Here is a 26,430-nt window from a genome sequence, read left to right as displayed (position 1 = left end):
AGGGTGCAATGCTCCTTTGAGCCAGTCTGAAGGTGTTTCACAGTTTTCCTGTGCAGGCCACATAAATATCTAAACCGCAGAGATTTATCGTTCCATGAATGAATCCGAATCAGACTTAGAAACGGCTAGTGTTCAAACCCACCACACTGTAGGTTCTGAGGAAGTTCTAATATTTGTCACAGACACAGTCTCTGGAAGCTCCTTTTTTCTTTGGCCTTTTCAAGACTTTGTGTTCCTTTGTTTTCATATGTGAAATCTGAGTTTTATTTGAAATTCCAGATGGTTGACTGTCCTCAATTGAGTGTTTATTCTTTTTTTTCCACTTCCTTTTTTTTTGAAGTGGCTGTTCTCACATCAGTGCCAATCTTGCTTTATTAAGGAGTTTTTTTAAATTAATGGTCTATTATATATGTGTATATATAGCTATATGTATATATGATTCAAGCTCGTTACAGATCTGTTTCTGATGTATGTAGTCCTATTGAGGTTCAACTGTGGAGACTCTGTTATAAAGCCAGGGTGTGTGGGAGGAACACATGAAAACCGAGGCAGGTTTCAGATTTCACGATCTGGAAAAGGAGCAGTGGGTTTTCATAGCCATCCGTCCTTATTGGTGTTATTGCATTTATTTAAATAAATCAGAAAGCAAGGCGTCCTTTGATCTTTCATTTGTTAGTTGATTACGCGGGTCACACTGATTACCACACACACTAGTGTCCCCAGGTTTAATGTATCTCTAGGAGGTATATTTTGTATTGTTATGCCTTTTTTTATTTGAAAGAACATGTGTAGTAGCGTTCTGTTCATTAAGGTCCCGTCACCACTGTGGTTCTGTCGCCTGCAAAACCACTGGTCTGCTGAACCAAAGAAATTTTATCATTTATGGGATAACATACTTACTTACCAGGATACTTAGATTCTGTCCTGATTTCATAGATTTGAAATGTGACTTTGGGTTTGTCTCTCTCCCTTGTAAGCGGGAATGAGACCTTCCTTTTCTTCTAAGAATTGTGAGAATTACTTGACTCATATTTGCGTCTCACCTGACTCTCCTGTACCCAGTTTCCCCCATCTCACCATTGTCAGAGCAGACCCTGGAGCCCAGCAGCAGTGAGAATGACGCCCCCCAGTTGTGCAATGCAGCAGGTCTGGCAACCTACCCGAAAACAAACGTTGGATCCCCCAAACTTTTTTATCAGCCCTGTTCCAACCTGCATTTCCTCCAGTCAGTAAATGGCATTTCCTTTTAACCTAATTGTTCTCGCCAAAACCATGGGACACCTAGGACGTCTTTCCCCTTACATCCCATCTTCTAAATAACATCAAGTCCTGTCAGGTGTACCTTCAGGAAGTGTTGTGAATTGGCACACCTCTCACTACTTCTCCATGTCCACCCCGAGGCCGCTCCCTCCTACACCCGGGGACTCAGCCTCGAGTCCATCCCTCTGCTTCCAGACTTGCCCCGTAGTCCATGGTCCAGCTCCCCACCTCCCTGCCCACTAACAGCCCTCCTTTAGGCAAATGCAACAGCCTCTTCCCTGGTGCCCCTGCCACTCCTGCCCCCACTCAGTGCATCCTCCATCCAGCAGCACAATCTAGTGACAGTGCAAACCAGACCGTGTCACTTCCCTTCTGAAACCTTCCTGTAGCTTTCCATCGTGCTCACTGTGGCCGGGAAGCCTTCCACGCACGGTGTAGTCCTCGCTGACTTCTGCCTTTACCCGCACTTCAGTCTAATTGCACTGGCGTCTCGCTGGTCCTTGCACACGCCAAGCCCTTCCCCACCTCAGAGTATCTTCATTTGCTGCTTGGAGGGGTGTTTGCCCAGACCTTTTCAAGTTCATTCCTGCACTTTATTCAAAGATACATTCAAACATCATCCCAGACCGCCCGATCTAAAATCCACCTGCACCCACACGCTTCCCTCTCTGTTCCCTACCCTCTTTCTTCTTACCACTGTTCCCGCTGTTTCCCCAGGACAGGGGCTGTCCTGGTGCCTAGAACAGCACCTTGCCCATGTGGGCCTGCAGTTAACATGTGCTGAACGGTTAAGACCCTCGAGCCCAGGGAAGGAATACTGTCCCCAAAGTTTCACCCATGACCTGGCACTCTTTCTAAAGCTATTGTTAATGGCCATTCTCCTTGTTTGGGTTTGGAAGTAACAGCTTCACACCCCGGGAAAGGATCGAGTGAGTGGACATGAGTCATTGCTGCATAATATGGGTCATGTTAAGATCCTTTCATCCTAAGGGTTCACTGTCAGTCTTTAGAGGAATTAGAATTTTAAGGACTATGAAAGAAGGGGTTATTTGGAAGAACAGATGAAAGACTACTGGAGTCCAGGTGAAGTGTGGCTGTGGACAGTTCTGGGTAGCAGAAGCCAGCATGAGAATGACAGGAAATGTGGGGAAGGGACGCCAGGAGAGGGAGTGAGGGAAATGGGACCTGGGCCAGGGTTGGGTCCCCTGCCCCGTGCCCAGATGGTCAGCGCTATGGGTGAAGTCAGGCCACTGAGCATGACAGTGGGAGGCAGGCATTTTAGGAACTTTAAACAAGTTCACGGAGAAGGTATTTTTCTTATAAATGAATGTGGGGAAATCAGCCTTACTGAGTAACAGCAGAATGCAGCTCCTGTCAGGAACGTGTCTGGGTTGATGGTTGGGATTTAAGTGAGAGGGTGCAATGCTCCTTTGAGCCAGTCTGAAGGTGTTTCACAGTTTTCCTGTGCAGGCCACATAAATATCTAAACCGCAGAGATTTATCGTTCCATGAATGAATCCCGAATCAGACTTAGAAACGGCTAGTGTTCAAACCCACCACACTGTAGGTTCTGAGGAAGTTCTAATATTTGTCACAGACACAGTCTCTGGAAGCTCCTTTTTTCTTTGGCCTTTTCAAGACTTTGTGTTCCTTTGTTTTCATATGTGAAATCTGAGTTTTATTTGAAATTCCAGATGGTTGACTGTCCTCAATTGAGTGTTTATTCTTTTTTTTCCACTTCCTTTTTTTTTGAAGTGGCTGTTCTCACATCAGTGCCAATCTTGCTTTATTAAGGAGTTTTTTTAAATTAATGGTCTATTATATATGTGTATATATAGCTATATCTATATATAGATATATACTATATATATTTAGTATATATAGTATATATATATGGTAAAAGTGAGCAGCTGTTGTACCTAATTGTAGAGTGTGAATAATAAACATTTCTCACGGTTTGTCTATTCAGCCTAAAAATGGTTTTTTGTAGAGCAGTAAAATCTTGACAGCTTTGTCCTTGTACTTTTTGTTTAAGTTAATGCTTGCTTCTTTTAGGTTCCCTGTGATTTTAACTCAGCTACCCCTGGTCACTGGCAAATTTCTAAAACCTCTTTTGAAGGATGATTTTATTTGTATGTTTTTGAGGGTCAACCAAAATGCTGAAATGAAAATAAGTGAATTTAGCTCTCCACCAGATACCATCAGGCATTTTTTTAAGAGTCTGATTATGTTTGAAGAGAAACTAAAGCATCTTCTTACAGGAGAAAGCGGGAGTGTTTCTCTGGGTCTCTGGAGATGGCATTTCCTGTCTTTCCTCTAACAGGAGAAAGGAGCTGCAATGACTTCACTCTGTGGCTGGGAAAAAAGTGCTTATTATCTTTTTCTAGAGAACAATTCCTCTTTATTTAGAGCTTAGAGGCACACTTTTTAAATACACACTCGCTCACTGTCTGGGGAAGACATGTTTTGCCATTGTTTGTTAATAAACAACAAACACATGTGACAAGCCAGTTTGTTTAACTTTGCAACTGTTAAAATAGCTGGTCCGATTCCAGGAGGGAAGGCGGAGCTGGATACAAATGACAGCCGCTATCTAGGTCACGGTATGCTCAGAACCATGAGGACGTCTTTTGTTCCATCCCTTCACTTCCTAAGGAATCAGCAGCAACGCATCAGCAGCAACGACGTTATTTGTGTGTGTGTTGTAGCCAATACATTTAGAGGAACACAACTTGTGAAAGAAAGATTGGAAGGAAAATCACCGACGCTTAGGTTTTTTTCCTTAGGTCGCGTGAATTGTTACCATCACAAGTGTAGCTTTCAGATAATTGATTTAGCCGGGCAGAATTGTGGCTGGGGGGTTCTTCTTGGGTGAAATCTCACCAGTAGAGTCAAAGACACACTGTCCTTGAAAAATAAATTCATATTTATTATTAAATAGTTAAATGAAGGAGCAGCAAGAGAATTTCTTACGTGGGCTTTCTATCAAAATCATCCCTCCAAAATATGACTTTTTTTTTCTTTTTGAAGACTATAGACTGTCTTCAGAGAAGATTCCTGTGACAGTGAAGCCTTTCCTGGGCAGCAGCTGTCCCTTTCTGCATGTTCCTGTGTGTGCATTTCCTGTCTGTACTCGGGAACCTTTTGTTGTGTGAAAACATTCATTTTAAAAGAGTTGCTGTAGATCTGTAGAGCAGGGCTCTGAATTTGATGCTGAGGTTTTCTTTTTGGGGCCGTCTTTGAATCTCAAAGTGAAATTGGGGGGAATGGTGAAATCTTTTCAGCCAACTACAGACACGGTGATTCTGCTTGTGAAATTGACAGTTTGAGAAAGTCGCATTTCTGAGGGGACAGGGGTCTCCAGGACCCAAGGCTTCTCACTGAAAGGGCACAGCTGAGCCCTGGCCTCCCTCCTCCAGCCTGTCCCTCTGCCTCCCAGGCTGCCCCACTCTCTGTTCCCCTGAGCACCTCCCTCACTTCCTCCCTCTAGTTTTTAAAGTGCTGTTTGCAGCTTGCAGAAAACCTGCTTGCACTGTCTGCCCCCCCACCCACTCCCCGGAGTTCCAGGCTTTCCTAACTCCGTGCTCAGCTCTGCTCCTTCCCTCTCCCACAGCCCTGATCCCTTCTTGCTTGTTTATTCCTACCCTGAGACTCCATCTCTTTTCTGTTGTATCCCTGTGTCTATTAGGAGACTTGAAAAATGAAGTCCTCTGGCGCTGCTCTTGGGTTCATAGAAAGCAAAACATTGCTGGATGGCTAAAACGTGCTGTGAAGAGGTACTTAAAACAGTGAAACGTGACCTCAAAAGAGAGACAAGAAACATTCCCTTATAAAGGAGCACTGTTCTTTAAAAAAAAAAAAAGTCTGATTTTGTCTCCTCCTCCCCCGTCTCCCAATAGTCAGCTATCTTTCGTGGCTCCCCTGAGCCACAGGTTCTGACAGGGGGAGAGAAAGCTCTGAGGGAGGGGACCTCTTCGTGTCTGTCCCCCTGCCACCCTGCCTTCTCCACAGCACACCCACAGCACCAGTGCTTACCTGTCAATCAGAAAACAAACAGCACATTCAACCTAGTAACTGAAGGAAGGTCGTTCATTAAAAGGAGCATTTAGAACTTTGCAGAGAGAGCTCAGGAAAAGCAGTAAGAGACGCTGAGTAAGCCGGGGCTGATCACAGTGGGGAGCTGCTGTGGCCCCATGTCTCAGAGGGCAGGGCGGCACTATAGGAACTTCATACAGCTCTGGGGGTCTGCCTGACCACAGCCGCGGCCTTTGGTCGAGGGACCCAGCCGACCTATAGCATCTTCGCTAGAGGAAGCTGCAGATTAACTCCTGCCCTCTGATATGCCAGAACCGCTCCGTGCAACCTAACAGAACCAGAGGGCAAGGCAGTCTGTTCACGTGGTCCAGGCAGGTCAGGACCACCTCAGAGTCCCCCTGACACCTGAGTACGTCACCGCCCACATCTGATGAGATGCACCAGCACAGCCTGGTGGCTTTCCTGATCACAGGACACCCAGACTCTGCCCCTCTATCCCCACCTGCACTGCTACCCCGTGGTCCAAGTCTGTCATCTCCAGGGTTGGAAAAGGGCTTCCTACCTGGAACCTTCCTTCACAACATGGTGCTTCTGTACTCAGAGTCATCCACGGCTCCCAGGTCATCGACGAAAAGCCCACACGACCCCACACAGTCTGCCCCCTTCTTCTCTGACCCCCATCTCCTAATATTCTTGAGGGTCGCCCTGGTCTAGTCCTCTAGTGTCCCGACTGGTCAACACAAGGCCCACACCGGCCTCAGGGCCTTTGCAGATACCAGGGAGGCAAATTTACCTTAAAGTTTAAAAATATCTGAGCGATGGAAGCATCTGTCTATACAATACTTTTACACAAATGTTTGTAGCAGAATTATTCGTAATAGCCCCAAACTGGGAACAACCCAAATGTCCATCAGCTGGTGAATGGATAAACTAATTGTGGCATATATCCATACAGTGGAATGTCACTTGGCAATAAAAAGGAATGAAGTACTGATACATGTGACAATGTAGATGAACCTTGAAAACATTATGCTAAGCGAACATTATAAAATAATGAAAGCATTATGCCAGTCATATATATTGTATAATTCCGTTTATAGAAAACATCTAGAATGGGCAAATCTAGAGACAGGAAGCAGATTGGTGGTTGCCTAGGGCTGGGGAGGATGGGGGGATAGGAGGGTGACAGCTAAGAGGTACAGGGTTTCTTTTGGGGGTGATAAAAATGTTCTAAAATTGATTGTAGTGATGGCTGCATAATTTTGTGACTACTCAAAACCATTGAGTAGAATTGTCCAGTTTGAGTGGGTGAATTGTATGGTATGTGAATTGCATCTCAAAGCAATTAAAGATAAAGATGTAAGTGATTTTTGTCTTAATAAAACATTCCTATCATTTTTACAAGTGGTGTGTATAAGTCTTCAAACTCAATATTACGATATCTAAAGCCTTAAAGGGAACTCTGACTAGTCTCGTTTTCCTTTCCCCTTTATTTTTTAACTCGTAAATTTCTTGGGAGCACATCTGCTGGGTATTCCATATTTATTACTTGAATGGAGGGGTTTTTTTCCCTCTGGTGTTAGTATGAGAAAGAGCGTGTACTAATCAGAGGTTCATTTCTCGCTTCCAGCACTTTCATGACGGACGGAAGGCACAGCAACACATAGAGACCTGCTGGAAGCAACTTGAATCAGTAAGTGGAAAACCAACAGCTCAGGAACTGTCTGAGGAGCAGGCTTTCTCATTTGAATTTAATTCAGGCTGGAATCAATCATTAAACACAAAACCAATGAAAACACTAAAGAAATGTCTTTAGAGACTTGCCTAATTTGGATTTAATATATTTCTAGACGCTTTTATCTGTAGTAAAATGTCGATCCAAAAGAGCTCAAGGAGAGCATTTTTCTAAAAATCATATGGAAAGAACAAAGACTAGAGACAGAAAGCAGATTGGTGGTTGTCGAGGGCTGGAGAGAATAGAGGGACAGGAGGGTGACAGTTTGGATGCACAGAAATGCAGATTTGAAAATAACGCCCTGAAATGATGACACATAGCAAATCAGTTCAGAGAAGAATGGTCTTTTGGGGATTTGGGTAAAATTGTATCTGTTCATAGGAATCTCATGGGTTCATTAATAATGGCTTTCCCCACCACCATTTTTCTCTGCTTTTAGAGCAAAAGACGGTTTGAGCGGGATTGCAAAGAGGCTGACCGAGCACAGCAGTACTTTGAGAAAATGGATGCTGACATAAACGTTACAAAAGCAGATGTTGAAAAGGTAAGGTGAAAGTGAGCCTTTCATTTCCCCTTTTAATGTTCGTCATACATCCCCCCAGAGTGTCGGCCCCCAACTTCTCCTTTCTGACCGCGGCCACAAAAGGCCACTCCACTTGGGATCATTTTCAATTTGTGCCAACTGTCAAGGGGACCAGAATCTAAAACTTGGGGACTCTTCAGTGTCAGGAGTGAGCGGTTTGCTTATTTGTTCCGTCACCAGGATGATAACATGGAGACGTAGACGATAAACACATCATAGCGGGTGGTTTCTGGAGTTTGTGGCTTTCTCTTAATGGCTTTTCAGAGAAAAAGTCCACCTCTTGAAAGCTGGGGCACACCGTTCAGCGTCATCTAGAAGAGCTTGGCTGCTCATAATGCTTCCGTTAGGAAGATAAAGAGACACTGTTGGCCTGACTTCTGAGTGATTCACTCAGGTTGATAACAGCTTGTAGTTGAAGCCTGGCCTTTGTGAGTCCTTCAAAAGCTTTCCTCTAAATGGACTTGTATTGGCAATTAGCAATATTATAAAGCTTGTACTGTATCTTCCTGGGGTTCCATGTGTGTCTTTTCCCTAGAAGTGGAATTTTCTTTTTATGAAAGTCATCAATACGCTGTAAAGAAAATTAGGCTGTTCAATAACAGTATTCATTCCTTACAGCCCAGGGCTGTTTTGGCTTTCACACTCCTACTTCACGTGGGGGGGAAGCCCTGTCTTTTCATAGATTTCTTGCACTTTTGCCAGATTAGTTGGAGATGAGATTAGTTGAAAAATAGTGTGAATTAGTTATGTAGTTATTTGCCCAGGTAAATATTATTTAAATTCCTTGCTTAAAGCCTAGGTAAATATTAGCGTGTCTTCCTCTAAAATTATCTAACATATTAAAACACATCTCATTGTCTATATTTGATTTTGAGTGGGGATATTTACTGTTAAAAGATCTACTAAAATACTGGTAAAGTCACCATAAATTTGTCATAAATTCTCATTAAATAGCCAACTCCCCAAACTGTTTAAAATGTTATCCAATTAAAATAGGTTGACCCAAAGTTTATCAAAAAACAATTGGATTAAAAGCAGTAGATGTACAGAATTGTACACCATAAATCTATGTAATTTTACTAACAATTGTCACCCCAATAAATTTAATAAAATAAATAAATAAATAAATAAATAAATAAATAAGCAGTAGATGTGTCCCAGAAACGTATGTAGCACAAACGTATGCATTCTTTATCAAATATTTCATTATCCTAAATGTAAAATTAGAGTGATTTTTGTTTATCTAAAGACTTTTTAAAGGAAATTACTTTCACGTCTCTTTCTGAGTATAAAAGCTGTCCATCCTCGTAGAAATATCTGAAAATATAAACAACTAAGGAGGAGGAAAACATTAAAACACCCAACTATTATTAATACAAGGTATTTTACCCTTCAGAGCCTTTTCTTTAAAAATTTTATGTACTATACTATCTGTACAGTGTAAAGAATAATAAAGACCCACCTGTCTTAAGAAGTGAAATCTTATTGGTGTTTTTGAATTCTCCCTCCCTACCTGCCTCCTTCTTACCCCCACCTTAGAGATAAACTTCATCCTTAATTTGGTGTCAACATTTCCTTGCGATTCTTCATAACTTTACGGCATGTGTATGTATCTCCAAAGAGTCTGTTTTAGAATTTTGCCTCTTTTTTGCCTTTATATAAACAAAATCATACTTTCATTTCATTTCTTCTGACTTCATTTTTTGCATTCGATGTTTTTTACTTAATTCATGTGGAGCGTAGAACACATGACTTTTATATATTAACAGTAGAGCTTTACTAAACTCTCGTTTTATTTCTGTTGTGGGTTTTCTGGAGAAACAGTCCAATCACCAGCAAATAATGACAGTTTTATTTCTTCGTTTTCAATCCTATGCCTTTTATTTATTTTTCTTATCTCGCTCTGTTGACCTCCCTCACGCTAGTAGAAGCAGTAATTGTGGACCCCTTATCTTTCCTTGATTAGAAAGCGAGTGCTTCAAATGTTTCCCCATTAAGCATGATTTTAATACACCCTTTATCCGATGAAGGGATTTCCCTTCTTTTCCTGTTTTGCCAAGAGGTTTTTATTAAGCTTGACTTGATATTGAATATCATTAAATACTTTTTCTGCTCCCTTTCATCCATTAATGCGAGCGATTACATTCATCAGTTTTCTTCTGTTGAACCAAATTAGCATCCCTGGGACAATTCCAACTAGGTCAGATGTGTGTGTTTTTTATACGTAACTAAATTTGTTTTATTAATATTTTACTCAAGACTTTGGTGTCTATCTATAGTCATTGAAATTGGTCTGTAATTTTTCTTGTCCTAGTTCTTTTTACTTATTAGTTTTGGGTTGTTGCTCCTTTTTCTAGTTTCTGAAATAATAAATGTGAGATGAAATTAACTGTTCTTAAATGTTTTGTAGCACTGCATTGTGGGAAAGTTTCTAACTACTGATTCAATTCTTTTGGTGTGTGTTTCTTTGGTTGATCCCAGGGTTATGTATTTCTAGAAATATATTCATTTCATCATTAGTTTTCAAATGTATTGGCTAAAAGTTGCCCATAATATTCTCTCACCTTAATTTTTGCTTCATATGTTGTTGTGTCCCCCTTATTTATTCCTAATAGTGTTTATTTATGCTTCTTTTTTCCTTTGGCGGGGCGGGGATGAGTTTTCTAAAATCATTTTTATTACAATTTTCCAAGAACCAAAATTTATCTTTGGGGAGTTTCTCTTTTCTATTTGTATTTTCTGTTTCATTTAGTTTCTTTTTCTTCTTCCTCATCTGTCTTCAGATTTATTCTATTGTCCTTTAAAATTTTTCTCTCTGCTGTTTCCCATGTAATTCCTTCAAATATAACTTTCATTTCACAAATTCTCTCTTAAGCTGTATCTAATCTATGCTTTAACATATCCATTGAGTTTATAATTTCAGTTGTTACTTTTCATTTCTAGAACTCCCTTTTGGTTGTCTTTAAAATCTATATCATCTTGTTATTTTCTTGTCACTTTGTCACACTTTGGTACCATATTTTACTTCTTTAAACATGTTAAACATACTGATTTTATATTCTCTATGTGATTGACTTCAGTATCTATAATCTTTATGGGCCTGATTTTTCTGTTGTTGTTTCTGCCAACTTGTTCATGGTGACATGTTTCTCTGAGTATTTTTGTGATACAAACACTTTTGCTATAATGCCATAAACGCATTGCTGAAAAACCTTATATTCTGCAAAAATGCTCCTAAAAACAACAAACAAGTCTTGTGGGAAAAATAGGCTTAGAAACAGATCAGTCAGTACTTACAGAACTTCGTGACCAGAGCACCAACAAAACAACAATCTTAGCAAAACTACTAGCATTTGCAGTGAATATCAGAGCCCTTAGCCTTCAAGATGTAAGGCCTTCAGAGTATTAGGACCTTAATAGATGTGGGTCCTTGCAAACATTCACTTTTGATAGAGGCTACTTTCATAAAATGAAAAATTTGACCCATAATGTAGCTTTCTGCATTTATCCATTGCTTTAACACAGAGGGAAATAACGTCCCAGTTTTTGCATTCATATTCCCAGCTTCACCAGATAGCCCAACAGGACGGAGATTGTAGCAGTTCTCAAAATCATTAAGCCAGCCACTGGTTGTAGTTCTGTAGATTTTTCACCTATTTCTTAAGATATACATCATATTGCTAAGGTTTGCTGTTGTGAGAAAGCTTACCCGTGATTGCTCCCAAACACCATGTTTCCCTGATACAAGACTCTGTACTATATTATATTACATTATACAGTATAGTATAGTATAGTATAGTATAGTATAGTATAGTATAGTATAGTATAGTATAAAGACTGGGTCTTATATTATATTAAAATAAGACCTGGTCTTATATTAATTTTTGCTCCAAAAGACGCATTAGAGCTGATGGTCTGGCTGCGTCTTATTTTTGGGGAAACACGGCATTACTGTACTGTGAAAAATTGTATACAAACTAGCAAAACTTCTATGTTATACCAACATCTATATTTCAGTCACATAAGAAGGTATTAAGTCACAGCGGATGAGATACAGAACAGACTGTGTGTGATTATGAATGTACATTCTTTGGAATTTTCTCTATGGCCTGGGTTTAAAGTGGATTTGCCAGGGAGCTGGCATGATGTGGGGTCACTACCCAGCCAGGACTGCATCAATCTAAATTTCCCAACTTGGGGTGTGGGATCCACACAGCTGTGTGAGTTCTGACCCTTTGTAGTCCAAAAATTTCCGGGATGACTTTTTTGTCTGTTTTTCTCCCCCAGGTCAGATCCAAGGTAGTTATCAAAAGTACCATTTTTGGATCCAAGACTGACTTTAGGCCTTTTCATAGATACTGCCAAATTGAATTGCTCTCCTCAACCGTTTTAATATTTCCAAGGATGTATATTGTTTTTTACTTCTACTGAGAGCATCCTTATGTTACTTTTAGGGAAGCATCACTTACCTCCTCCCCCAGGATATGATAAATTACCCAATTTTGGCATCGCAAACCTTGATAGAGCAGGGTCTAAACACTGGCGTTCTCAAACTCCTTTGTTGATGGGTGTGCCTCGAAGCACTGTAATTTCCCCAAAGCAGCAGTAGTTTGATTGTGGTATCTGTGTTTGGCTTCATCGCCTCTAGTGCCTCTTGTCAGTATCAGGCCAAAAGGACATAGTGTTTCAGTGCTACTTAATGTAACTTCCCTTTTATTTTTTTTGAATAAATTTTTATTGGGCAATATTGGGGAACAGTGTGTTTTCCCAGGACCCATCAGCTCCAAATCAAGTCATTGTCCCTCAATCTAGTTGTGGAGGGCGCAGTCCACCATCCCATGTGGGAATTGAACCAGCTAGCCTGTTGTTCAGAGCTCGCGCTCTAACCTACTGAGCCATCCGCCCGCCACATAACTTCCCATTTTGACTTCTGACAGTCTTTGAATCGAATGTGAATGTCTTTTCCCCCCATTTCTGCAAACAATTAAATTACCCAGTGGTGTTAGAAATCGCTCACCCTCCTTTTCCTAGCACTCAGCCCCACAAAACTCAGAGTAACAAGCGTTTGTTTGCAAAGACGTGGATAGCGCTCCTACTGTAAGTTGAGAGGATTGTCCTAAACTGCGTTTGTGTTTGATGATACAGTTACTGTGAACTCTGTGTGCGCGCTCTTCTAAACAATTTAGGATCTGGGTGTGAGCCTGCGGAAAACGTTTCTCTTTCGGAAACGTTAAATGTTCCGCCTATGGACTGAAACCACACTTTTCATAGACGCTGTGTCCAAATTGCCTAAAATCTGCCCGAGTCCACGTGGGACATCAGTTGACTTTTGCTTTGTGTTTGGTGTCAGCATGTGGCCAGATGTTTAGTGATTTGCTTCCAAGAGGGTATGTGGTATTCTGGAGGCAGCCAGCTTAACTACAAGTAAATGTAGACATGTAAAGTAGAGATAAGAAAAAAAATGGCACTTCCATCTCTGCGCTGGTGAACATATTTGGATGTTATGAGGATGCCATGTTCCTCAGAGGGAAGATGAGGAAAGGAAATAAGCTCAATGGAGTGGTTTTTTGTTGCTGATGAAACTCAAGGAACTATGTAGTTTTTTGTCCTTTGCCCAGATGCAGCTGTCAGAGTTTTGAATCTGAAGCCTTAAAATGAGTTCTCGTGATTTGCACTTAGTTACTCTGGGTTTGTAAAAGAACCAACATATGTTGTACTAGGTCCTTTTGTGGCTCGTGACCCGTGTGCTGAAGCTGACGGTCAAACCAAACTCTCTTTCTGTCTCTTTTAATGAGGTGGAAAGATAGTCCTTACTCTCTGTTCCGTAGTATTGAGAAGTCAAAGGACTGCAAGGAAACATGCAAAAATCAAACCATGTGTCTAAGTCAAATCTGGGATTGTCTTCTAAAAACAATTCAAACCCTGACAGTAGGTAAAGTGTTCTTTGTCGTCCCATCCTCCCCCATCCCAGGCCTTGCTCAGTCGTGATCACCTTTGCCACTTGATATGTGTCCTTCTAGAACTTTTAAAACGCAGTAGTTCCCCCTTATCTGCAGGAGATACATTACAACACCCCCAGTGGATGCCTGAAATCTTGGATTATACTGAACCCTGTATCTTATTGTACTGTCCTCACCTTTTCACTTCAAGGAAGCACTTTATGGCTTTCCTTTGGCGTATCCGAATCGCCAGCATCACTACGCTTGCGCTCCGGGACCATTAGTAAGTAAAATAAGGGGGACTGGAGCACAAGCGCTGCGATACTGGGACAGTTGATCTGATGACCGAGAAGCTACAAAGTGACTAACAGGCGGGGAGCATATGCAAGCGTGGAGGGGTGATTCACGGCCCAGATGGGATGGAGCTGGAAGGCTTGATTTCATCATGTTACTCAGAACAGCGCTCAATTTAAAATTTATGAATTGTTTATTTCTGGAATTTCCCATTTAATATTTTCAGACCATGGTTGACTGGAGGTAACTGAAACAGTGGAATGCAAAACCATGGCTAAGGGGGGACTACTGTAGTTTTTTATGGAGGTGTTATAAATGGCCACATCTTAAGTGGACAGCTCAATGAGGTTTTACGTATATAGGAAATCATGTGCCACCACCCAAGATAGGGGACATCTCTAGAACCCCAGCAGGTTCCCTTGAAGCCTCCCTCACCCCAAAGGTAACTATTATTCTGACCGCTATCATATATTAGTTTAGTCCATTTCTGTACTTCATACAAATTATACAAAACATAGTCTTCTGTCTGGCTTCTTTAGGATTCATATTTTTCTCACATAGGGCGGTAGTTTGTGTTGTTTGTTTCTCATTACCATGTGGTATTCCACTGTGTGGATGGATATACCAGTTGGTTTATCCTTCCTCATGCTGGTGGACACCTGGATTGTGTCCATTTTGAGGCTACATTAAGAATAAAGCTGCTGCAAACATTCTTCTTCATGTCTGTTGGTGGACATGGCCTCTCATTTTTCTTGGGTACACACCTAGGAGTGGAATCCTGGGTCATAGGTGTATATGTGGCTTAGCTGTCACAGAGCCTGACAAAGTGGTTGTACCAAGCAACGCTCCCTTCAGCACTGACTCCTCATCCTCACCAACAATGGAGATTGTCGGTCTTTATTCTGGCTTTTTTAATGAACACAAGTTATCAATTTTAATAAAGTCTAAATTAGCTTTTTTTTAAGGTTAGTCCTTTTTTGTTTTCTGTTTAAAAAATATGTTTACTTGCCCTAATAAAGCCTTTTGGTATGCCTTTAATCGATGCGTGGATGGTCTTTTGTTTTAAAATTTTCTTCATTGCTATGAAATTATTGTTCTGCAATGGAACAAGCCTCGACAGCCAGAATATTACTGTTTCTCCATCACACGTTTTTAAGGATCATGCTTAGACGTACAGAGCGCCTGGCTCTTCGTGCCCCTATCGCTTGGGAGCCCAGTGCCCCCAGAATTGACATAACACCCAAGGACCATTGTTCATTGTCACTTTGAGCAACTAAACTCTTCATGTCCTCTTGTGTGTGTTGTTGTTTTGTGTGTTTTTTAATAGGACTTTATTGGGGAACAGTGTGTACTTCCAAGACTTTTTCCAAGTCAAGTTGTTGTCCTTTCAGTCTTAGTTGTGGAGGGTGCTGTTCAGCTCCAGGTTCAGTTGCCGTTGTTAGTTGCAGTGAGCACAGCCCACCATCCCTTGCAAGAGTTGGGGAGTCGAACCAGCAACCTTGTGGTTTGAGAGCCCACTGGCCCATGTGGGAATCGAACCAGCAGCCTTCGGAGTTAGGAACACGGAGCTCCAACCGCCTGAGCCACCAGGCCAGCCTCCTCTTGTTTTTTCATTTTTTTAGTTTTTATTTTATTATTATTATTTTGTGTGGGTTTGGAATTTAGTGTGTAGAGAGGTGGCCAAGACTAATTTTTAATGGAGTCAGTATTTCAAGCTTTATATAGTTTGGAGGTTGCTTCTGAAGAATCAGAATTCTAAGTAACCATTAATTTATATTATAAAAATCTATCTAAAATCTGTCTAGTAGTTATTTTTTCATACAGTTTGCTTCTGCTTGGTACAACTTTTTATCCAACTAAATTCTGAATCTGTTTATTTCTGTCTTCACTTAGCCCCCCAAATGAGTTAGTTACCCCATACTTTTTTTTTTTTAATTTTATTGGGGAACGGTGTGTTTCTCCAGGGCCCATCAGCTCCAAGTCAAGTTGTCCTTCAATCTAGTTGTGGAGGGCACAGCTCAGCTCCAAGTCCAGTGGCTGTTTTCAATCAACTGAGCCATCCGGCCGCCGGTCCGGAAGCTCAGCGGAAGCTCAGCGGCAGCTCGTTGTCTTCAATCTAGTTGTGGAGGGCGCAGCTCACTGGCCCGTGTGGGAATCGAACCAGCAACCCTGCTGTTCAGAGCTCACGCTCTAACCAACTGAGCCATCTGGCCACCCGTATACTTTTTTTTTTTCAGTTTAAGGGAATTCTAATGGAATCATGCGTTCATGGTCTTTTTTTCATTTTTAAAAAACATTTAACTTATTGACTGAATTCCTAAGTTGTGAAATGTTCACATTCATTTTCATTCATTCCCTCACTCATTACTCATTGACTACATCCTGGCAAGGGGTGGGGGTGGCCCAGACACCCACTTGTAATCCTGCAGTCTTTGGCTTTAAGGAATGTGCCTTTCATTTTCTTCCTAATATTTAGTTCACTGTCTAGTGAATGTTCCCTTTTTCAACCATTTTTCCCTAAGCAACTCTTGAAAGGCATCTTGGTGACAAAGACTTTAAAGTCAGGTTTTATCTGTCACTCTGCTTTGGAATGATAGCATGCTGGACAAACTTGGATGAAAGACAGTACCTGATTCTGATAGCACTGCAGTTGGTTAGTGTGGTGTTGGGATGAAAAAGGAAAAGGTTATCAAAATGAATGGAATGTGAACTAATATTTCCAAACAGAGAGAACAGTGTTTTCTAAATGCATGCATTAAACTGAGTTCATCCATGTCAGGCAGTGAATAATTCCCTTTCTCTAATTCGCCCTTGCCTTGTGACTCTTAGTTCTTACATAATTTCTAAATGCAAAATAGGATATTGTTTAACAGAAACTGCAGTTAGTGGTTACAAGGATCTGCAGAAGTTGTCAGCAAGTTCAAGTTATGCTTTTTAAACTCTAGTATCTATTTCTCTTTTTCTTATAGGTCTAGTTTCATTCGACTTGAATGATTCTTTGACTGCCTGAGTCTCAATTTTATGGGCAGTTATGGGCCATGAAACAATTTACTTGGCTTCTTTATTCCCATTCATTGCAACTCTGAGCGTTGACCTACCAGAAGAATTCTCTGTGCAGTGTGAGGGGTTTCCTTATTTGGCTTAAGCATGAGTTTTATTATATAACCTGATTTGAGGAAATGTTTTTAAAGCTAAATTAAATTAAAATCCTGGCCGTGGGCACTTAGAACAGTGTATCAGTTTCTTAGGGCTTTTGCACTCCATTTTTGTGTGATATTAGAGCTTCTAAAAATACTTGGCTTTGAACATTATTAGCTTTTAAATCCACATCACTGTCCATGTGCAGAATAGGAGATTTTGAGTCCTGTATGAATTAAGGTAGAATTCTAAGAAGTTAAGTGATAAAACTTCATGTTTCTAATTGCAATAAAATATTCATGTGCTTTTATGTGTCACATGTTGAGAGAAAAATAAAATTGTAGGAAAGAATCTATGCCATTTAAAGCAAGTATGAAGGAATTTTCTTTGAATGATTATCCGTTTGGTAGTTATCTTGATTTAAACAAATGAAGTTTAGTAGTTCAGGAATTTGCTTCAGTTAGAAGCAGAGTTGTGAGGTTTGAGAAGCCCAGAAAGGCCAGGGTTGGTTCTGTTCTAACACAGCTGAGTAGCAGTGTTAAATTTTTTTACCATTTGGGGAAACAGTCTCTAGCAAGATGACTACTTAAGTTATTGTACGTATAAGGAGTTGTCCTGTTAAATATTTCCTCTGCCCTTGCTGTAACTACAAGGTTGACGTCTTTACTGAACATGTTAATGTCTTCAGCGCTTTCCCTAAATTTGTTTCATATAAAATGTCTGAAGGAAATGTTTATTGTAATAAGTTAGAAAACAATTTTTCTTTTACAGAGGAAGTGGTTAGTATGACTACAGGAAGTAAATTTTGCAACTGAAGCTTTTTCAGTTTAAAATGCTTTTTATTTACAACAAGAGAAAAATGTATAGAGTTCAAATGAGACTATCAAATATAAATACTGTTGCTGTAACTATTCTTTTATAAGTGGATCAATGTTCAAATTAAGGATTCTAGAGAAGACACTTTTGTTATTCTCTTGTTTATATCTATCCTGTAAGAAGTCATATCTGTAGGGTTCCTATGTTGTTTATTTTGCCTCTCAGTGTGTTTGTATTAAGTGAACATCCTGAATGGTTTCTATTGTTTCACTTCTTAATATTTATCTTGAGTTATAGTGGGTATGTTTTCTTCCTTTGACATTTCACATGTGAAATAGAATTTAATGGGAATATTCTCATTTACATTAAAATGTTGACATGAGTTTATCTTAGCTTTGCCTTAGTGCTCCTAAAAGTATAATCATTAACAAACCTCTAGGTTAATGTACAAAATATCAATAGAGCAAAGTAAGATGATAAGTCATTCGTATGCCCTAGATCTGAAGATAAAAATGAATTAAATAAAATATAGTATGAATACAAATATTCATGTAACATGGATATATGAATATGAAATAAAAATGAATTAAAACAATATTTACTTATGTTTGTGTGTGTGTGGCTTTGATTATTTGGCACTTATTGTGTGCCTCTCACTGTTTGCAAGACTTTCATGTGACAGCTCATTAATAAAATATTTTAATTTTTACTGTTAGTAAATGGCCTAGGTTGGCCAAGAGCATGTTCTTAATCTTGCTCCTACATAGAAATGGGTTCAGGTCTTGTTTCTACCACTCCCTAATGGCATGGCATGAGGCAATTTATTTAGTCTCTGAGCCTGTTTCCTATTCTATAAAATAGGGGTAATATTACGCACCTCAAGGGCTGGTTGTGAGGCTTCAGTGGTACATGATGTGTCTAAAGCAGTGACCTACTTTTGGACTTCAGTTTATTGGTCAACACTATTATTGTCATCTCCCTCCTCAGTTCTTTCCCCTCCAACCTGCTATAAATCTATTGAGTATATTTTGAACATTCTAGGCATCTAGACATTCTACAAGAATATCTATTGAACAAGTAGTGTATAGCATCACTAGGATTACAATGGATGCCTTTCATGAGGACCCCGGGTAGCAAATAAGGATGAGGTGGAGAGACAAGGAAAACTTGAGTCAACTGGAGAAAATGGCAGATATCATGTTACATGAAGACAATCAGAACAATAGCAGCTAAAAAAAATGTTATGAAATCATCTGGTGCAAATATTAGGAGCTCAGAAGCTGTTCATGGATGCTGCCTCTGAAAAAAGCTCTGTACAGATTATAGGTTGTTGGGATAAGCCTGAAGGAGAAATTGGCTGTTGAGTATGAAGGATAGGTAGAAACTGAAAAAAAGGAGCAGAGCAAGAACAAGTGAGGACTTCATCCAGGCCACTGAGGGAAACACACTGCAGATGCTCGCCTGACTGACAGAGCAGGGGACTGATTAGGATCTAAATGCAGAGGTGAGATGAGAACGGATGATGAAGGATGTTAAAAGCAAAATGGCGAAATGAATGTGACGCTGATGAAATGCTATTGAACCCACTTCGCAAAAAAAACTTACGCTGGACAAGTGTTTAATATTTTCTGAAAAGGTTTTAATCCTCTCCATAATTCTTTTATCCCTTTATAGATAAAAAGGGTAACGCTATGAAATGTTAAATTACCTCAGCCCAGTGTGACCCTGCTGGATGTGACTGAAGCACATCTCTGTGCCTTGAGTTCATATGACTTTACTGCTGGATTATATTAAGTAAGCTCTTTTGCATGAGCCACTGCTCTTGCCTACAGGACTAGGCAGGCGATAGTGGGTTGGGGTAAGATGATAAATAATAATTGCCATGAGGCCTCAGTATCGGGGACCCAATAAAGAGAGGTGGAGACTGTACCAGACTAAGAGCTACAGGAACCATCTAAAGAGGGACAGCCATTGATTCACCATCTGTCCATACAGCTGTAGCCATGTGAGAATGCAGGCCAAGTGTTGTTACTTCTTGCTTATTATTCCTTTCTGTGGTAAATTTCCTCCTTTCTGGATGATAGGTTGGTTTATTTTTCCTATGAGATTGTGAGGATTAAGTTCTTTTTTGTTTGTTTGTTTTTTTAATTGGGGAAGGGAAACAGGACTTTATTGGGGAACAGTGTGTACTTCCAGGCCTTTTTTCCAAGTCAAGTTGTTGTCCTTTCAATCTTAGTTGTGGAGGGTGCTGTTCAGCTTCAAGTTGTCCTTTCAGTCTTAATTGTGGAGGGCGCAGCTCAGCTCCAGGTCCAGTTGCCGTTGTTAGTTGCCATTGCTAGTTGCAGGGGGCACAGCCCACTATCCCTTGCACGACTCGAGGAATTGAACCAGCAACCTTGTGGTTGAGAGCCCACTGCCCCATGTGAGAATCAAACCGGCAGCCTTTGGAGTTAGGAACATGGAGCTCTAACCACCTGAGCCACCGGGCCGGCCCAAGTTCTCCTGTTTTATTTGTCTGAAATGTCTTTATTTTGTCTTCACTCTAATGTAATAGTTTAGCTAGGTATAGAATTCCAAGCTGACAATTATTTTCTCTAAACGTTTTGAAAATATCGTTCCATTGTCTTTTATCATTAATTGTTCCTGCTCAGAACTTGACTATCTACTTAATTTCATTCCTTTATAGATAATTGACTTTCTTCCCTAGCTGTAAAAGACCGTGTCTTTACCTTTGGTGTTCTGTGGCGTCACTATGATGTCTCAAAGTACAGACTTTTTATTTCTAATTTACTCTGCTTGTGGTTCAGGGTTCAGGGTGGATTTCTTCCTTTTGTCATGTAGAATAACTCTCAGGTGTTAACTCTTGAAATATTGCCTGTTTCTTAGTCTTTCAACTTGTTGGTGTTGGGATTCATATTAGGTGTGTGTGAAACGTCTCATTTGATTCCTCACACTTCTTCATTTTCAGTCTTTCCATTTCTTTTTATCTACACATTACATTTTGTGTGACTTTCTCAACTACTTCATGAATTCTCTTCAATTATTCTATTATACAAGTCATCTATTAAGTTTTTAATCTCAATGACTGAATTTATTATTTCCAGAAGTTCCAGTAGGTTCTTTTTCAGATATGCTTCATCTTTATAATGTCTTATATTATTTTCTTGTGATTTCTATTGTTTCTTTTATTTCTTTAATCATTTTAAATGTTCCTATTTTATATTTTCTTTCAAATTGTTCTTTTAGCTCAAGTTCTTATGGTGATAATTTTTTCTCTATTGTGTCAGTTCTCATGGTGATTTATTTCCTTGTGCATTCATGGTTATTATTATCTTTGTTGTTTGAACATATCTTCAACAGGGATGTGTTTTTTTCTCTGATAATCCCATAAAAGCAGGATTGTGGAAGTATCCTCCTAGCAAGGTTTTATATTTGTTTCTGCCAGACAATCTGGGACTAATTTTTATGTTCATTGCTTGGGTTGGGGATTCTTGTACCACCTGTATAATATACACAAGTTTAAGGTTTTCTTTCTCACAGCCCACTACACCCCATAGCCTGAGACCTAAACAATCTTCCTGGCTGTCTTCTCTGGTCACTAGAGAAGTTTTGCTCAGTGTCACCCAGCGTAAAGGAAAGCAGAGAAAACTAACACTGAGGTTATAATAGAGGAAAGATCTGTGATCTTACATCTTGATCTCATTGATAGTATGTACTAAATAACACATGTAAGATTTTTCGTATTAAACATTACTGCTTGAACATCCATTGTGACATGGGTAATAAGGGCGAACAGCTGCTAACTTGCCACCAAACACCTCAGATTTCTTCACAACTGAAAGTATGGTATTTCATTTCTTTTTCTGGGATATGTATCATGACTAACTTTTTTCCTCTTCTAAGGAACATTCTTTTCTAGAACTATATTTACAAAGTGCTTTCAGTATTTTTGTTCTTCACAATAACTCCACAGCAATAGAGAATGGTAATCGTATGGGCATTAACTTTCTAGAATCCAGGCTGTTGTCTTCAGCTGTATGTATACAAAACCTTATGTTCATCATATTCTATGGTGAGGTTATTTGTTAGGGTTATTTATTAAGTGGGGAAGAGAAAGAGATCATTTCAAAACCCACCGTAACTGAAAACTCAAGTCTCTTGCCAATGGCAATGCATGAAGAACCAGAGGAGAGCTGTCTTAGAACCACCTGAGCTCCTACCATATTTGCTCACAGCAGCCCACCTTGGAGTTGTGCCAATGTCAAAATAAACAGTATCAGCCTTGGCTTCTCTTTTAGCAGAAATTGTCTTTCACTTTGAACAAATAGGTATTGCAAATTCTGCTTTTCAAATAAGGAACCAGGGTGTAGGGAAATAGAAGGCCTTTTCGTAAAGCTGTTTAGCAAGTGAATGGCCCATGTGGGATTGAGATGCTGGTCTCATTTGCTATCTGTCCATATTCTCTCCATTTCAGTGACTGTGCACCAAAGGAACCTACCATACTGGGGCTACAAGTTGGAAGACTGTTTAAAAAAAAAAGAAAATCAGGAAATTGCTGGAATATTTCAAGCATATTTCTTCGGTTAACTTATTTTGAAGTTTTTCTCTGTTTTGTATTTTAGCTGCCCTTATAATTTATCAAAGACAGACTCATTGTTTTGGCAAGTTCCTTGCCTGAAAGTCTCCAACAAAAACTCACAGCACTCTGTCCGAATAGGAATCTGTTAATGCATTCTTAGTTTTGAACTTGAAAATGTATTCTAGATGCAACAGTTTGCTAGGAAATTTGAACAATGCCATTTATCGTACAACATTGCTCTAGACAGAGAGCTTTTTCATCTCTCTTTGTTAGTAACCCTCCTACTACATTATCTTTTCAGTTTTGTTTTCTGTGTTTTTTGTGTGTGGTTTTTTTTTTACCTCAAAGGCAAGCCATACCTCTTTGGTGTCTGGAATTCAGCATTAAAATGTGTCTCTTGTTAATCTTCTTGGCAAAATAAAATATCCCTTAGTCACTCTTTTCAGAAGTGATCATTATTAATGTTTTATTTTTACAATAATGGGATTATGCTGTAAATACTGTTTTGGAAACTTAAAATTTTTAAAATTATATACAGCTTTCACTTTCCCTTATTAAATATTCTTTTGCATTATTTTTTTACATGCTACACATTATAGTCCATCAAGGGCATGACATATTTAATCAATCACATTATCTGGCATTTGTTTCAAAGTGTTAGCTATTATAAACAATACTGTGATGATATCCTTTGTGAGCATTTCGAATTATTTCATTAAGGTAAATTCCCAGAGGTAGAATTGCTGGGTCAAAGACAGGATAAAATCCGCTTCACATCTAGTCATTGACAAATCCTAGAGAAATCCAGTAGAGAAATTAGAGTTTTCAGCCATTCTCAACAGGTTGCTGTTTTTCTAATGTCAAAAATACCTAGAAAGTAGGTCATAATATTCAGTGGCCCCTGCCTCCCTTGTATGCTGTGAAAATGCGAGTGCTTCTCCCTAACCTGGCCATGTCCATTGGGAAGGTGTCTGGCTGGAGCTCCTTGGTGACTGTCAGACTCACCAGGTTTGCCAGCTGTTGACTGGGGATCACTGTAACATTCATCGTGGTTTCATTTAGTGGTATTGCAGCTGTGCTTCTGGAGCTTGCCAGTGAGTTGCCCCAGGCTGCTGTGCTTCCTCTGGATGTTTTTTCAGACCCACCCCCTCCCCCAACAAATCAAGAGCTCTGAGTTGTCACCGTTAATCGTGATTATCAGAGGGTAGAATGTACAGGGACTTCTACCTTCTAGACCATACCATTCTGTAAATTTGAATTATTTACAGCAACTGTAATTGGGTTAAAAAAAAAAGAACTAGAGAGAGAGAGAGACCAGATAACCCAGGTTACTAAGTGCAGACGTTTAATTTTATCCACAATATTAAGTCAGAGGCTTAGGTAGACTGCAGAGGGGTGGATCGAAGGGCCGGGTGCCAGATTCTTGCTGCGCCCTCCAGCCCCAGCCACACGCCCTCCTGGCTGGATTCCGGTGATGGCGGTCAGGCCCATCTGCCCTCTGAGTGGAGTTGCCACCCGTCACCAGCTATGGGGTAACAATTACAGACAGCTAGCTGCCGTGCAGAATAGTAAACTCAGAATAAAATCTCGAATTAGCCCCCTTTCCCCTCCAGTCTAAAATACAATTGGTCTCATATGATAATGACGAAATAAAATATTGGAGGCATAGCTGCTCCGGGGAACATTTACTGTTGTTTGAGCTAACAGGGATAACTGTCCAGTAGTCCTCATTTGCTCTCCCCAAATTTTGGGGTAATAAAGGATGGGCCTTTGTAATTCCTTGCATTACATGCTTCTAACCAAGGAAAAAAGTGACTTTCCAAAAGCTCTCCCTGCTACTGCAACAAATGGTTTATCACTTAAGGAAGAGTAGTGGCTCACATCCTGAGAAGTGTGTCGTGGTCAAAAAATTCCTAAATCTCATTGTTTATAGTTAATGTGTAAATATTTGCTCATTTGGTTGAAAGGTCAAAAGCCCTCCGCAGCCCTGATAAAAGATGTGAGAGTATAACTTAGTAAGCAGACCTACCCTGTTCGCTGTGTGAAAGTGAAAAGTTGCTCGGTGCCCCCATCTTCTCTGCTCACGACAGTTGACACTCAGCCACCAGTGTTAGTCTCTCCTTAATATCTGAAACGGTAAGGAGAAAGCAATACCGAATTGAACAGGAAGTAGCTACACACGTCGGCCATGCTTATCATCTAAATTTATCTTAACTAAATGGGTTACAGTACTTTTGTCCTTAAACCCATTAGGATTTAAAAGCACGGGGCTGCAGTTCAGCCTCTAAAATATTGTTTTCTTTATTTAGAAACTGCTGGCCTGACCTTTTAGGCAGGATTACTTCCATAAACCGAGGAGTGGACTGTGTTAAGATTACCGAGCAGTGAAGTCATGTGTAAGCAGTACATACTTAGGCTTATGTGGATTTATCGGGGGAGATTCCCCAGGGTTTGTCACAGAAATTCTCAAGTTTAAATTCAGTCTTTCTGATTGACAGTGAAAGTGGTCTAGATCTTATTCTGAGATGTCTGTGACTTACAGCCACAGGCAGTTGTGGTCATTCTGGACTTTTTTAGAATATTATCTCTAAATTCTGTGACTGACTCTTTAAAAAAAAAAAATCCTCTGAACTTCTCTCTGTCCTACAGGAATGTTGCTAGAAGATGTTGTGCCTTTTATTATTAGGATGGGAAAATTAATTAAAAGAAAACGCTCATGGTCTGGCTTAGAACGGAAATACCGAACCTCCTTAAGATAACAGTTGCTAGTTTTAGAATAGAGGTGAGAAAAGAGGTGAGAAATAACGATGGTTATAATCTTTTTTTCTTAACATGTCCGTTAGTGACTTATTTATTTTGCTTATAAAATACTTTTCTTTTATTAGTTTCAGGTGCACAAGACAAAGTAATACTTAGAACGATGCTTATAATCTTCATGTAATCTTAGCTATAAGGAGATACACTTTCTAAAATATATAGTTACTAACTGGTTACTCCAGATACAGCTGTAAAAAATAGTATTAAAGATATTTTTAAAAATATATCTAATATAATGAGTAACTGACTCAACTGACTCTTCCCACTGTCAAATAAACATAACAGATTACTAAATAAAAATAGATTTTCCATAGTAAAACTTGGTCAGAACAATGGCGCATCCGTGGGCCTGGGATTCCAGAGCGAATATTAATTTGAAGCAGATGGGTGCTGGAATTGAGAATGAGACAGTCCTGCCTTGCAGCGTTTGGTGAACAATGATATTCTGCTACTTCTCTATCCTGTTAGTGAGTGAGAGAGAAACTGTAGAAATACATAGATTTTTGCCATCTATGTCCAAGCTTTTGCACTCAAGAAAAATGCCCAGAGAGAGAGAATCTTCTTTAACATAAAAGGCAAACCCATTCCTTCTAGCGTATGTTTGTCTGGTTTTTTTGTTTGTTTGTTTTTTGTTTTTGTTTTTGCTTCTACTCAGCTAGCTTTCCAGCCTGGTTTTGTACATGATGTTGCATATTTCAGTTGCTTCCACGGCTCACATGTAGTGGTCCTTAGTTATGCTTCAGGATCACGACAGATAAGCAGTGTAAGGGCATCATGGGACTCTTAGCAGTTAATATGCTTACAAGAGCAATCATATGGCCAAAGGGAAGGCATCATTGGAGATTCTGGGGAGCTAGAAGGAAGACAGCCCCTTCCACCCAAACGGTGCTGGGGTGCCTCTGGAGGGCTCCAGTTCTCATCAGTAAAATAGTCCATGGTTGGTATGATGGATTGTCAGGAAGCATTAACCTGTTCATGATGTGGGGTGTGTGTGTGTGTGTGTGTGTGTGTGTGTGTGTGTGTGTGTGTATAAAATGACGTTCTGATCTCAGTTTCAGAACTAAGCTATTTTAAAAATTCACCAAGGTCGAATCATTTCTCCAAAACTAATAAGGGGACTCTCCATGAAACAGAGAATTTTTTAGACATTTGAGGTCTACCCCTGGGAATTTCTGTGTTTTTTTCATATTCATAACAAAGTGATAAATGATAAAACTCTAGGGAATTGAAAGAG

General features: G+C 39.9%; 1 protein-coding gene and 1 long non-coding RNA gene across 23 annotated transcripts in view; one reads left to right on the top strand and one right to left on the bottom strand.

Moving 5' to 3' along the window:
* Positions 1–26,430, top strand: part of FNBP1 (formin binding protein 1) — a 114,508-nt gene that overhangs the window by 58,462 nt on the left and 29,616 nt on the right. For all 22 annotated transcript variants that reach the window (XM_074331177.1, XM_074331182.1, XM_074331178.1 and 19 more), the window contains exons 5-6: positions 6,926–6,988; positions 7,470–7,574. In XM_074331177.1, the coding sequence (XP_074187278.1) occupies positions 6,926–6,988; positions 7,470–7,574 (168 nt within the window). The remainder of the gene's footprint in view (positions 1–6,925; positions 6,989–7,469; positions 7,575–26,430) is intronic.
* On the bottom strand, positions 23,703–24,899 carry LOC141571375 (uncharacterized). The gene is made up of 3 exons (XR_012496126.1): positions 24,705–24,899; positions 24,409–24,507; positions 23,703–23,904 (listed from the first exon to the last, which is right to left on the bottom strand). It is a non-coding gene; the product is annotated as an uncharacterized LOC141571375 (long non-coding RNA).

The sequence above is a fragment of the Rhinolophus sinicus genome, linkage group LG04 (genome assembly GCF_036562045.2).
Source record: "Rhinolophus sinicus isolate RSC01 linkage group LG04, ASM3656204v1, whole genome shotgun sequence".
Classification (NCBI taxonomy): Eukaryota; Metazoa; Chordata; class Mammalia; order Chiroptera; family Rhinolophidae; genus Rhinolophus; species Rhinolophus sinicus.
The sequence above is the reverse complement of the archived record's forward strand: the minus strand, read 5'-3'. Positions and strand labels throughout refer to the sequence as shown.